The sequence below is a fragment of the Haplochromis burtoni genome, unplaced genomic scaffold (assembly GCF_018398535.1).
Source record: "Haplochromis burtoni strain Fernald_Lab_line unplaced genomic scaffold, NCSU_Asbu1 Contig_3, whole genome shotgun sequence".
Taxonomy (NCBI): Eukaryota; Metazoa; Chordata; class Actinopteri; order Cichliformes; family Cichlidae; genus Haplochromis; species Haplochromis burtoni.
Window position 1 is genome coordinate 6,986,051 of NW_024582364.1, and position 10,311 is coordinate 6,996,361.

Consider the following 10,311-nt stretch of genomic DNA (forward strand, 5'->3'; position numbering starts at 1 on the left):
AATGAGTACTAAAATAAAACGTGTTACAAATAGATCCTTGACATATGAAACTCTTCATCTACAAATAGTGTTTGATGTGTAAGTAAGTGAAAGCTGTCTGGATTTAGACTTTCAATTAGATCTTTGTCTTCTGTGACTTGTGTCATTATAAGTTTAAATTGGTGAACTACTGCTTGTAAAAACACTTCCGAATTGTTTGAAATGTTATGGAGTGCAAGATAATGGCACTGACCTTCCCCCCACCCCCCCCCCCCTCTGTAGCAACTCTACCCTCATCTGATCACAAGTGATGTACAGTACTTGTGTCCTCAGACATTTCAGAGTTACCATCAAATAGAATGACTTGGCCCAGTGATTAATACTTATTCAAAAAGGGGAAGTTCCTATTTTTAAATGATACTGTGGAAAAAAAACTTTCAAGACACTACTGTCAAACTAATAATCTGTACTATCCAAATAGCATAATGGAAGTCACATTATTTGGAATCCAAGCTCCACAAATATCCTCTCCAAAGAACTTAATTGTTTAGGAACATACATCAAAACTTTATTTAATGGCAAAATATTGTAAAGGTCAGTTTTTACCAAAAAAGAACCTTTGCTAAATTAAAGCAAATCATATCATTAAAGGTCTTAAAAACTGTTAACCATTAATTTATCATCTCTCAGATGGACTATTGCGAGACTAGGCATTCGGAAAATAGGAAGACAGGAAAAACTCAATAACTAAAAGATCAAAATGAAATCATAACCTAGTAATAAAAAGTAATATCCAATCTGAAACTACAATGTCAAGCATGTTTCATGTTTTTTTCCTATTTTCAACCCATATTGCTTTGAATTTCCAGTCCTTACACTTCACTTTTTCCTTTTATAACTTCCCCATTTTGTTTGCACATTCTCCAGATTTCCATTTCACCAATGCATGCAGTTATGTAGAGGCCAATGTAGGAACTCACAAGAAAGAACAAAATAAACAAGTGTTGGGTAAGTTACTTTAAATTAGTAACTTAGTTACATTACTAGTTACTTCTATCAAAAGTAACTCAGTTACTTCAAGTTACTCGTTACTTTCAGAGTAACTAGTTACTAGGGAAAGTAACTTTGGTTTTACTCAGAATTCTCTTGTTAATGTGTTGCTTCCGTAACTGGATACCCAGCAAGATTGCCAGTCTTCTAGCTTGCTTACTTGCCACAAGTGCACTGTGCCACCTACCAATAGAAAGGAAAAAATAATGTGCACATTTCCACGAGAGAAATCCCACGCCTGATTCTATCCTAGCCTGCTTTTTACATCCAACACAAAAACTGCAGTCGTGGTGCTTTCGATTGTACTCAGAACTCGGAAATTCTGCCTTCTGAATAGGAAGATGTAGGTAACAGACTGACAGATGAGCTGCATACAGGGCTGGACTGGGACAAAAAAATCAGTCCGGGCATTTTGACTAGACCGGCCCACCATTATAGGAAAAATCATAAAGCCTTTGAATGAAAACTAAACACTGTTGTGACAGTGATGTACACTGTTCTTGATGGTATATATGTATCAATCTATCAATCGTTTGTTGTAAGACTCAGATAATTATTTTTTAAAAGCTAGACATTTTAAATGAGAATAAAAAGAAAGTATTTCCTTGTGCCCCCCTTTCCCTTTTAATGCCCTACATGGCCCCTGGCAAACTTTGCTAGACCCGCCCCTGCACAGTTACCAGCTGTCAGCTACCTAGAAAAGGATCCTGGTGTTATTTGTCTCTCAGAAACAGTTCATAACTTCCCTTCAACTCATTCATGTCACCTAAAAGGTAAACCTGTTTCTCCATCACTGTCAGCTCTGATGATTCAGTAAGGACATCTCCTGGTTTCATCTTCATGTTTCCCTCTCACCACGATAACCAAACCGATATCATGACCAGCAGCTTTTACAGCTGTGGCTCCAGCAAACATCAGCTGATACTAGAAATTAATATTAAATAAATTCTAACAACAGCTGATCAAGCTTAAACGTGCTGCTGTTGTTTAGCGCGGTTTCCTCTTTCTGGCGCAAAGTGGGCGATAAACAAACAAGAGAGAAAAGCCGATAAGCTGATCACTGATCAGTTTTATGATTGAAGTAGAAACAGGAGAGGAGAGAATGAGAGAAAAGAGGCAGCTGTGCAGCGTAAACACAGAATAACTCCAGCTTTGTGTCTTTTTCATTGTAGCTGAAGTCCGGGACAAACTGTTCCTTTTCACCTCAATACGAAACGCGTAATATTTTCTCTGAATAAGAGACGATTCTGTTTTTTACGGGACGGTTGGCAACTCTAATAATTAACCTTATGGACAAAATAAAGTTCAACATCAGTAACATTATAGCACCCACCCAGCTGTATGGAAACTCTGTCATGCTAGCTAGCATGCAGTACGAAAAAGTCAGCACAACGAAAATAAACTCCAACTAAACTTGGTTTATATCTGACCCAGATGGACTGCAGGTCATAACTTCTTACCTGAAGTTCAGTTCACCTGACACTCTCGGACCAGCGCCCGCTTCGGGTCTCTCCTCTTGCCTCCCTTTTCTTTCATCCACCTGCTGGCCTCCACCACTTGCTAATGTTATTGAATCTGTGGAAGCTCCGCGATAGCCACCGCAAGGAGTAACGAATAACGAGCCTATCTAAATCCCAGTAACGCGTTCCTGATTTTGGCATAATAACTAGTTACCGTGCTCGTTACCACAATAATAACGTAGTTACTGTAACGCGTTACTTAATAAGGCGTTAGTCCCAACACTGGTCCCTGACCACCAAGAATCCACACGTTAACTTTTATTGAGTGGGAAAAAGTTAGCGTTCATCCTCCAGCTTCACTGTTTATAATATGCTAACATAGCTGTGTCGCTAGTGATCACAAAGAACATCGTTATATACCAGCTAGCCAAACTTCCGTAACCCTACAAACATCACTGTTGTTTAGTTTTCTGTCTTCATTTATGTCGGAAGTGATAGCTGTACGTTTTAAAAGTTTCTGAAATCCCTCAGTCAGGACATGCTATATTGTATTTAGATGGACGTTACCGTGCTAACTCCCTGCTAACTTCTAACTCCATTAAATGTCAAAATGTCATGAAAATTCCGTTTTCATGGATGCCTGGATGTTAAACTTAATTGTTACACCTGGTAGAACAGCCACACTGATCATTTTATAACAGATGAAAGGATTTAGACCAAGCCTATTCAAATGGCGGCCCGCGGGCCAAATGCGGCCCAGAAGCAACCTGCGAGTGGCCCTGCCTGTGGTCCTGGCAGAAACACAGAGAAAACGCAAAAAATTAATTCATTAATTAATTTTAAAAAATTAAAAATTCCTACAGCGTAGTGTAGACTGTGAATGCAACACTCCTAGTAGCCTAGCAATATTTAACCCACAATGCACCGTGATGTAAACATATTAAACAATCATCGTAATATATGATGCGACAACAGCATGTCTTTCTCACTCCAAAAGCGCAAAATTGACAATGAAAACTGTCGGTTTAACCCTGCCTGGACTGACAAATACTTATTCATTTTACCGAGTTTAATAATCTTACAACCGGAGTTGTACTACCATGGTGAGGGTCCTGTACAGCCCAAGAGAGAGCTGCAGCATCTTCCCTTCGTGTTTGCTTCTTGGCGAAGAAGAAAAGGCCTTTCACAGATTCTGAAACAATGAAATACTGCATGCTGGCCGTGGTGGATGCGGTGAAAAGTGAGTGTGACATCTGCTATTAAAAACGTACCCCTGTAGGACAGTTCAAATATTCGTAGAATTGAAGTTCTGGCGTCAGACGAGTTTGAAATGCTGTTAGATGACCTGAAGAAAACTGATGTAATGTCTATAGCAGGAGATCACAGACAGAACTGATAATGCACAGTTATGCGTATATGTCCGTTTTTTGGATGGGAAATTGCTCGGTTTACTACCGTTAGAGGGACACACAGCTGGCGAAATGATGTTTGAGAAGATTTAAGCTCTTTTTGAGGAAAATGGTCTGGATATGAAGCGTGTCTGTATACTTGTGACCGATGGGGCTCCATCCATGGCAGGAAAAGTGAGTGGTCAGCGAAATATTTATTTTAATTTGAAAGGAATTATCAAAATGTTTTTTGTTATTATTATTATTATTTCAAATGTGCAAAAAATAGTTTAGTTATAGCTCCCTTTTTTTTAAATGGACCTTTTGGTGTGCATTTGTGAGAGGTCACCACCAGATTTACAGGGGAAAAGGAATAAAAAAAATACTTGTTTTTCAGTACAGTTGTGTGGGTTTGAAATTGATCATGATCTGCTGCTTACTGGCTTCAAAAAAAATATCTGGCCCAGATAAATTCCTCGGTTTGAAAATCTGGCCCAACTAACTTCATAGTTGAATAGGCACGATTTAGACAGTTTTTAACTCTCAGTTTTCCACAGTGATTGCTTGACTTATGGACCTGCAGCGGAGTTTGGGCCCAGACAGCAGTGTTGCCAACTCCTCAGTAAGGAAAATCGCTATTGGTTGTCCTAAAAGTCGCTAGAAGTCGCTAAATGACGTCATCACCTAATTTGCATAATTGGTCATGCTAATCTAATTGTAACCTATGTTGTTGGAGAGAGAAATAACATCGTGGAAGAGACATAAAGTGAGTAAAAAATGTCCTAAATGCATTTAGAGTTTATTTAGAACTACAAATTAAATTTCTTTTAGCAATTATTGTTTTTTTAATGTCACAATTCCAACCCTGCTCCTTTACCCGGGCTTGGACCGGCAAAAGTGACCCGAAATAGGCACTCTGGTGGAGTTACTTTGTGTGTGTGTGTGTTATAAGTAGTTTTAAACCTTGTGATCCACAAAACAGCATAAGAGTAAAAGAAGAACTGACTGCGTTACAGCACCCGCTGCTTGTTGAGAGTAAAAGCGATACGCGCTTTCACGTCTTTTTTTAGCGACTTTTCTTTAGAAAAAAGTCACTAAGGGGTCTGAAAACTCGCTAAATATAGCGACAAAGTCGCTAAGTTGGCAACACTGCAGACATGGCTAATGACGTCAGACTTAAAGACCGGATTAGAACAGGTTCTATAGACACAGAGACAACCTTTCAAACTCACGTTCACACCAATGGGCAATTTAGATTTACCAATTAACCTAACCCCACTAACTGCTTGTCTTTGGACTATGGGAGAAAGGATGGAACTCAGGACCTTCATACTGTGAGGAAACTGTGCCACCGTCCATATACAATGTTTTAAATATTTACATTCAGAAAATAAAGTGTAGGAATGTTTAGCTGATTTAGAGTTTAGAAATGTGTTAACATAGAATGTAGAACTATTGTAGAGACACTGACCTTAACATAATAAAGGCCTCATTGTGTTGTGAACTTAAGAGTAGATTGTAGGAGACCCCTCCCCCACTTGAATTGTGAAAGTAAAACAGAGAGGAGTTAATGCTGAGTGGAAATTCCCCAGAGGATGTTTGGGTGGGGGTCTCAACATTTGTAACTGGATAACTGTGGTCTGGAAGGGAGATGGGTTTTATGACCTAGGGAGTCACCTACACCCACAGTGTTTTAACTGTCACGCACACTCACTCATGTGCACACACACATCCACATGCACACTCACGTGCACACACATACACACAGGTATGCGTACACAGTCACACACAAGCACTCACATAGACACGCGGGAACGTGCACATGTAGGCATTCATGTGCTCGTGCACATAGACACAGACAGAGTTTGCAGCACACCGTGGGGGGTTTTATGATAGGGTCGCCCCTACAAAACTGTGTTTCACAGACAAAGGAGTGAAGATTTGGAGAGGGACACACCGGCCTCGTCTTCCCTTCTAGAAGATGCATGCTTAAATGAAGATGAGTAAAGATGAGTAAAAGATGAGTAAAGAAGATGAGTAAAGATGAGTAAAAGATGAGTAAAGATGAATAAAGGTTTTGTGAAATGACTACTGAGTCCGGTGCCGTCTCTGGATGCTCGAAGAATAAAAAGAACCGGGGTAAAATTGATTTCGTAACAAAAGCAAATTTAATCAATTTTCACAGTCATAACATACATATTTGGTTAAACATTCTCCTGTGTTGTTTCAAATATGCTTTTAGCCATTTACTGCCACCTCAGCTCAAATTTTCATAACATACTAGGAATCACATGGGCCATGCAAATGAGCCCAAAATATTTAAATTACATACTGATTAAATCTCCAGTGTTCTCTTCTGCTGCATTCTCTACCAGTATATTGGTGTCAGCTTGCTCAGGCTGTGACACCCTACTACTGAAGAAGAGCGGGTTATCGAAAGTGTTAGGGGCGGGTAACTGATGACCAAATTTCTTGAAGAAGAAGACAGCACTGACTGCCACCACTGCAATTCCAGTAATGACTAACACAACTGCAGTGGTTATATAGACACGCTGATGATGAGGTAATCCAGTTTCTGTACAGAGTGAAAAAGTAGATGGTAATCAGCTAAAAAAACATTTGTAATAATTTGAAACAAGATATGTAAAATAAATAGTTAAAAGAGGTGTTTCTTACTCGATGATGGTGATGGCTTTGGTAGCAATACTACAAAAGGGAAAAAAAGAACAATCAAATAAGACACTTTATCACAAAGTAACTCTACTTCATTTAAAAATAAAAGTAAATTGCTATGGCGTAAACAGGTATTTGCATTTGTAACACGGTAACAAGAGTTATTCCTTTTGGATTCATATGACTGTGTCATGTCTGTTGTGAACATCTTACAAGAGATTCATATCATTACAGAAAAGAAAAAGAGAAAACACTGTTATAAATAAAGATAATTTTACCTTTTTGTATCTTGCAGATGTAAGGTCTTTGAACCCACATGCCAATATCTGTCCATGTCCCATCTGATGTACTAATCTCTCCTCTGCGGGGTAATCTGCTGCCATTAACAGGTTGACCTTCAGCCCAGTTAGTGTAACTAATGACTGTTTTATCCAACCAGAGCCATTCCTCTGCAGGCAAATAGACAAAAACAACAGTGTACATCATTTAAAAAAAATATTTATTTTGAACTGAAAATTTGGTTAAAAACAAATGATCAAAAAATATGTTACTATTGTTATTATTATTATTATTTACCATAAAAATAAATAATGACTCACCTTTGTGTTGTTTTTTAAACAGGCCAATCCAGAAAGATGTGTAGCCATCTTGAAAAGTTCTCAGGTTAATTTCTAGAAATTTTTGCTCAGAGGAATCTTCAATGCTGGCAAGCATTCCACCTTAACAAAACAAATCAGTTGTTAATGAAAACTACAGCAATTTATTGCATAAAAGTATCTTTCAGATAAGTCGCCTACCATGTGCTACACAGCTGGTAGATGCTTCTTGCCAGCGCTTTTGCTCTGTAATAAAAATATAACAATAACCCCTGAATGGTACCCAGATATAGTTCTTGTTTTCTATTGTTGCCTCTGGGTCTAGAGGACAAACTCCTGGAAAAAGAGTTGACTCTGTTGGCAGCACATCTGTGAATGAGACAATGATGTCAATGGATCAATGAATTACATTCTTTTAAAACTCTTAAATGTATTGTTTTGACAACAAACGTACAAACGTGTGTGTGTGTGTGTGTGTGTGTGTGTGTGTGTGTGAGAGAGAGAGAGAGAGAGAGAGAGAGAGAGAAATTTTACAGACATCAGTACCTGTGATCTGTAATTTAAGCTTCTCAACAGTGATTCAAGTTTAAATGAAACAGACATGCCAGTCATTACAGGGTTATAGGGTATCTATTAGCCAGTGTTTGGTCGTACCTGTCGACTTCATGCAAACACTCATTAGTGTCTCGTTACAGTGAGTGGTTTTCCATTTTCCATCCACATCCATGTATACACAACTTCTGTCCTTGCTTGGTTCATTTTTACCCCATCGACTGAATATTAAATGCCATCCATCAACATAGCGGAAAGAACCATTGATCTGAAAGAAAAGATTAATGAGACAGCAGTTACCAATCAAGAAAACTAGCAGAACCATAGGAACCCTCTCATCTGTAATCCAGTTTTGAGATCCCTTCCCACATGCCTTAACGCCCTCTCACATCTTGTGTCATTTGATCTGAGTAACTCAAATGATAGGGTGGCATAAGATCTAACAGTGGGTTCACCGGAAACCTTGGCTGATTGTGACCCACACCTGTTTTTATCTATTTTATTCGGCTTTTAGGAATATTTCCCTTAGTAAGCACAGCTGCACAGAGGATATAACAGTTGAACGGAGTTGACTCAAACTAACATGATAATCTATACTGCTCAAAAAACAGGTAGTCCAGCTCCTCCAGGATGGCAAATCAAAATGTACCATTGCCAGAAGGTTTGCTGTGTCTCCCAGCAGAGTCTCAAGAGCATTGAAGAGATTCCAGGAGACAGTTACTCTGGAAGAGGTGGACAGGTCTTTAGAAGGTCCTTAACTCATTAGCAGGATCAGTATCTGCTCCTTTAGCTAAGATAGCCGGAGCTGGGTAAAATGATGGAGTTTAAAGTAACAGTTTAAGAGTTTACATAAGAAGTGCTGCTGCTCAACATGCCTTCCTCACACAGAGCATCTCCCTGCTGGATTAGGGAGGCTGCACTGATCATGCCCTAGGTAAGGTAGGCACTTTAGTAAAACAGTGAAACTTTCCACAATGCTTATTTAATGACTGCTGCATTTAAAAGTGTTTATTTTTAATGCAGCATAATGTGCAACTGCTTCTTTATATGACCTTTATTGGCATCTTTGTAATCAAGTTAGCAAGTGCTACACAGCAACTTCAAATGTGTTTACGTGGTGCTGGCAGACGTATTATGAAAAGCAATAGCTAGATTTAACTGAAATGGATGGATGATTAATCTCAGTTCACAAATAACCGAATGATTGGATAAATAACTAGGCCAGTATATTTATCCATCAACGAAGATTTCATTTTCATAATTACAGATTATTTCGTTAGATAAAATCTTTGTTGAAATAATTTTTTGTGCACATAAGTAGATTTTTGATTGAATTTGCAGTCAGAAGTTTCGAAGTGGTTGGCCCTATTCTTGAGTTATGAACTTTTTATATGTCTTCAAAAGTTTACCTGCGCTTTGTGTAATCCAAACCAAAGAGGAGCCTTGAGATTCAGCGCCAGGAGCTCAACATAAGCTTGCGTCCACTCATTCCTCAGGCTAGCTAGGAGGGCATCGTCATTTTTACAGTACTCTGCAGCTTTATCCCAATTCATTTGTTGAGGAACAACCTTAATGGAGTCATTGAGTATTTTGATGTAGTTAGTAGAAATTGTTGGTTCAGGAGAATCTGGTTGAGATGTGTCTGTTTAGGATGAGAATAGAAACTATTTTATTTTTTTTACATAATAAAACCCTCTGAATCATTCTTAAAAAGTTATTATAGCTATTTCCAGTGATGAAGCATACCCTTGATCATAGATATTATTGTTATTATATATTACATATATAGATATTAATTACAGGAATGAAATGTCAAAGCAAATTTTTAGTTGTTTTAGAAAAGCTAGAGAGAGTGTGATGGAGCTGCAGCTGAAGTTGGGTGGCAACAGGCCTGGGGTTAGAAATGGACTCACCAAGATTTTGATGACAGATAAATCCATTGGTGTCATTGCATGACTTTTGACTCCATTTCCCAATACCAATTAAAGGCTTGGTATTGATCACAAAACAGTTTTTCTGTGGAAACAGAGTTGGGTCAACAGAGAATAATGATACGTGATGATACAGGGAACTGTGTCAGGGAACACGGGGCATTCTTGGATCTTTAAAATCGACTTACCTTTTGTTTATAATACCAATACCAATGCTGCAACGTAAACACAAAGATTTTAATTATTTGTAAATACAAAAATATACAGTTATGGATTATTTCAATGTGTCTGACCCTCCACAATAGGTAATATAGACTGTATCTACATGGTGCAAGTTCACTGCTCAAAAAATTAATGGAACACTTTTTAACCAAAGTATAGCATCGAGTCAGCTAAAGTTCTGGGATAGCAGAGCAGGTTGTTAATCAGTGTCAGCAACTTTGGGGTTAATGAAATTATCAACAGGTGCACTAGAGGGGCAAAAGTGAGACAACCTCCAAAACAGGAATGGTTTTACAGGTGGAGGACACTGACATGTTTCCCCTGCTCCTCTTTTCCGAGTGTTTCTTCACTAGTTTGGCCTTTGGCTAGAGTTAGTGTCACTGCTGGTAGCATGAGGCCATACCTGGATCCTACAGATGTTGCACAGGTAATCCAACTCCTCCAGGATGGCACATCAATA

The 10,311-nt window shown here is 38.6% G+C and overlaps 1 protein-coding gene across 1 annotated transcript in view; it reads right to left on the reverse strand.

Annotated features, from left to right (window-relative positions):
- Positions 1–5,906: 5,906 nt before the first annotated feature.
- Positions 5,907–10,311, reverse strand: part of LOC121814448 (macrophage mannose receptor 1-like) — a 17,568-nt gene continuing 13,163 nt past the window's right edge. Inside the window, exons 24-32 of the mRNA XM_042220434.1 lie at positions 9,818–10,021; positions 9,612–9,714; positions 9,108–9,340; positions 7,801–7,966; positions 7,348–7,515; positions 7,150–7,269; positions 6,829–6,999; positions 6,554–6,583; positions 5,907–6,452 (exon numbers count right to left, since the gene is read on the reverse strand). Of these exons, the coding sequence (XP_042076368.1) occupies positions 6,202–6,452; positions 6,554–6,583; positions 6,829–6,999; positions 7,150–7,269; positions 7,348–7,515; positions 7,801–7,966; positions 9,108–9,340; positions 9,612–9,714; positions 9,818–10,021 (1,446 nt within the window). The 3' untranslated portion in view covers positions 5,907–6,201. The remainder of the gene's footprint in view (positions 6,453–6,553; positions 6,584–6,828; positions 7,000–7,149; positions 7,270–7,347; positions 7,516–7,800; positions 7,967–9,107; positions 9,341–9,611; positions 9,715–9,817; positions 10,022–10,311) is intronic.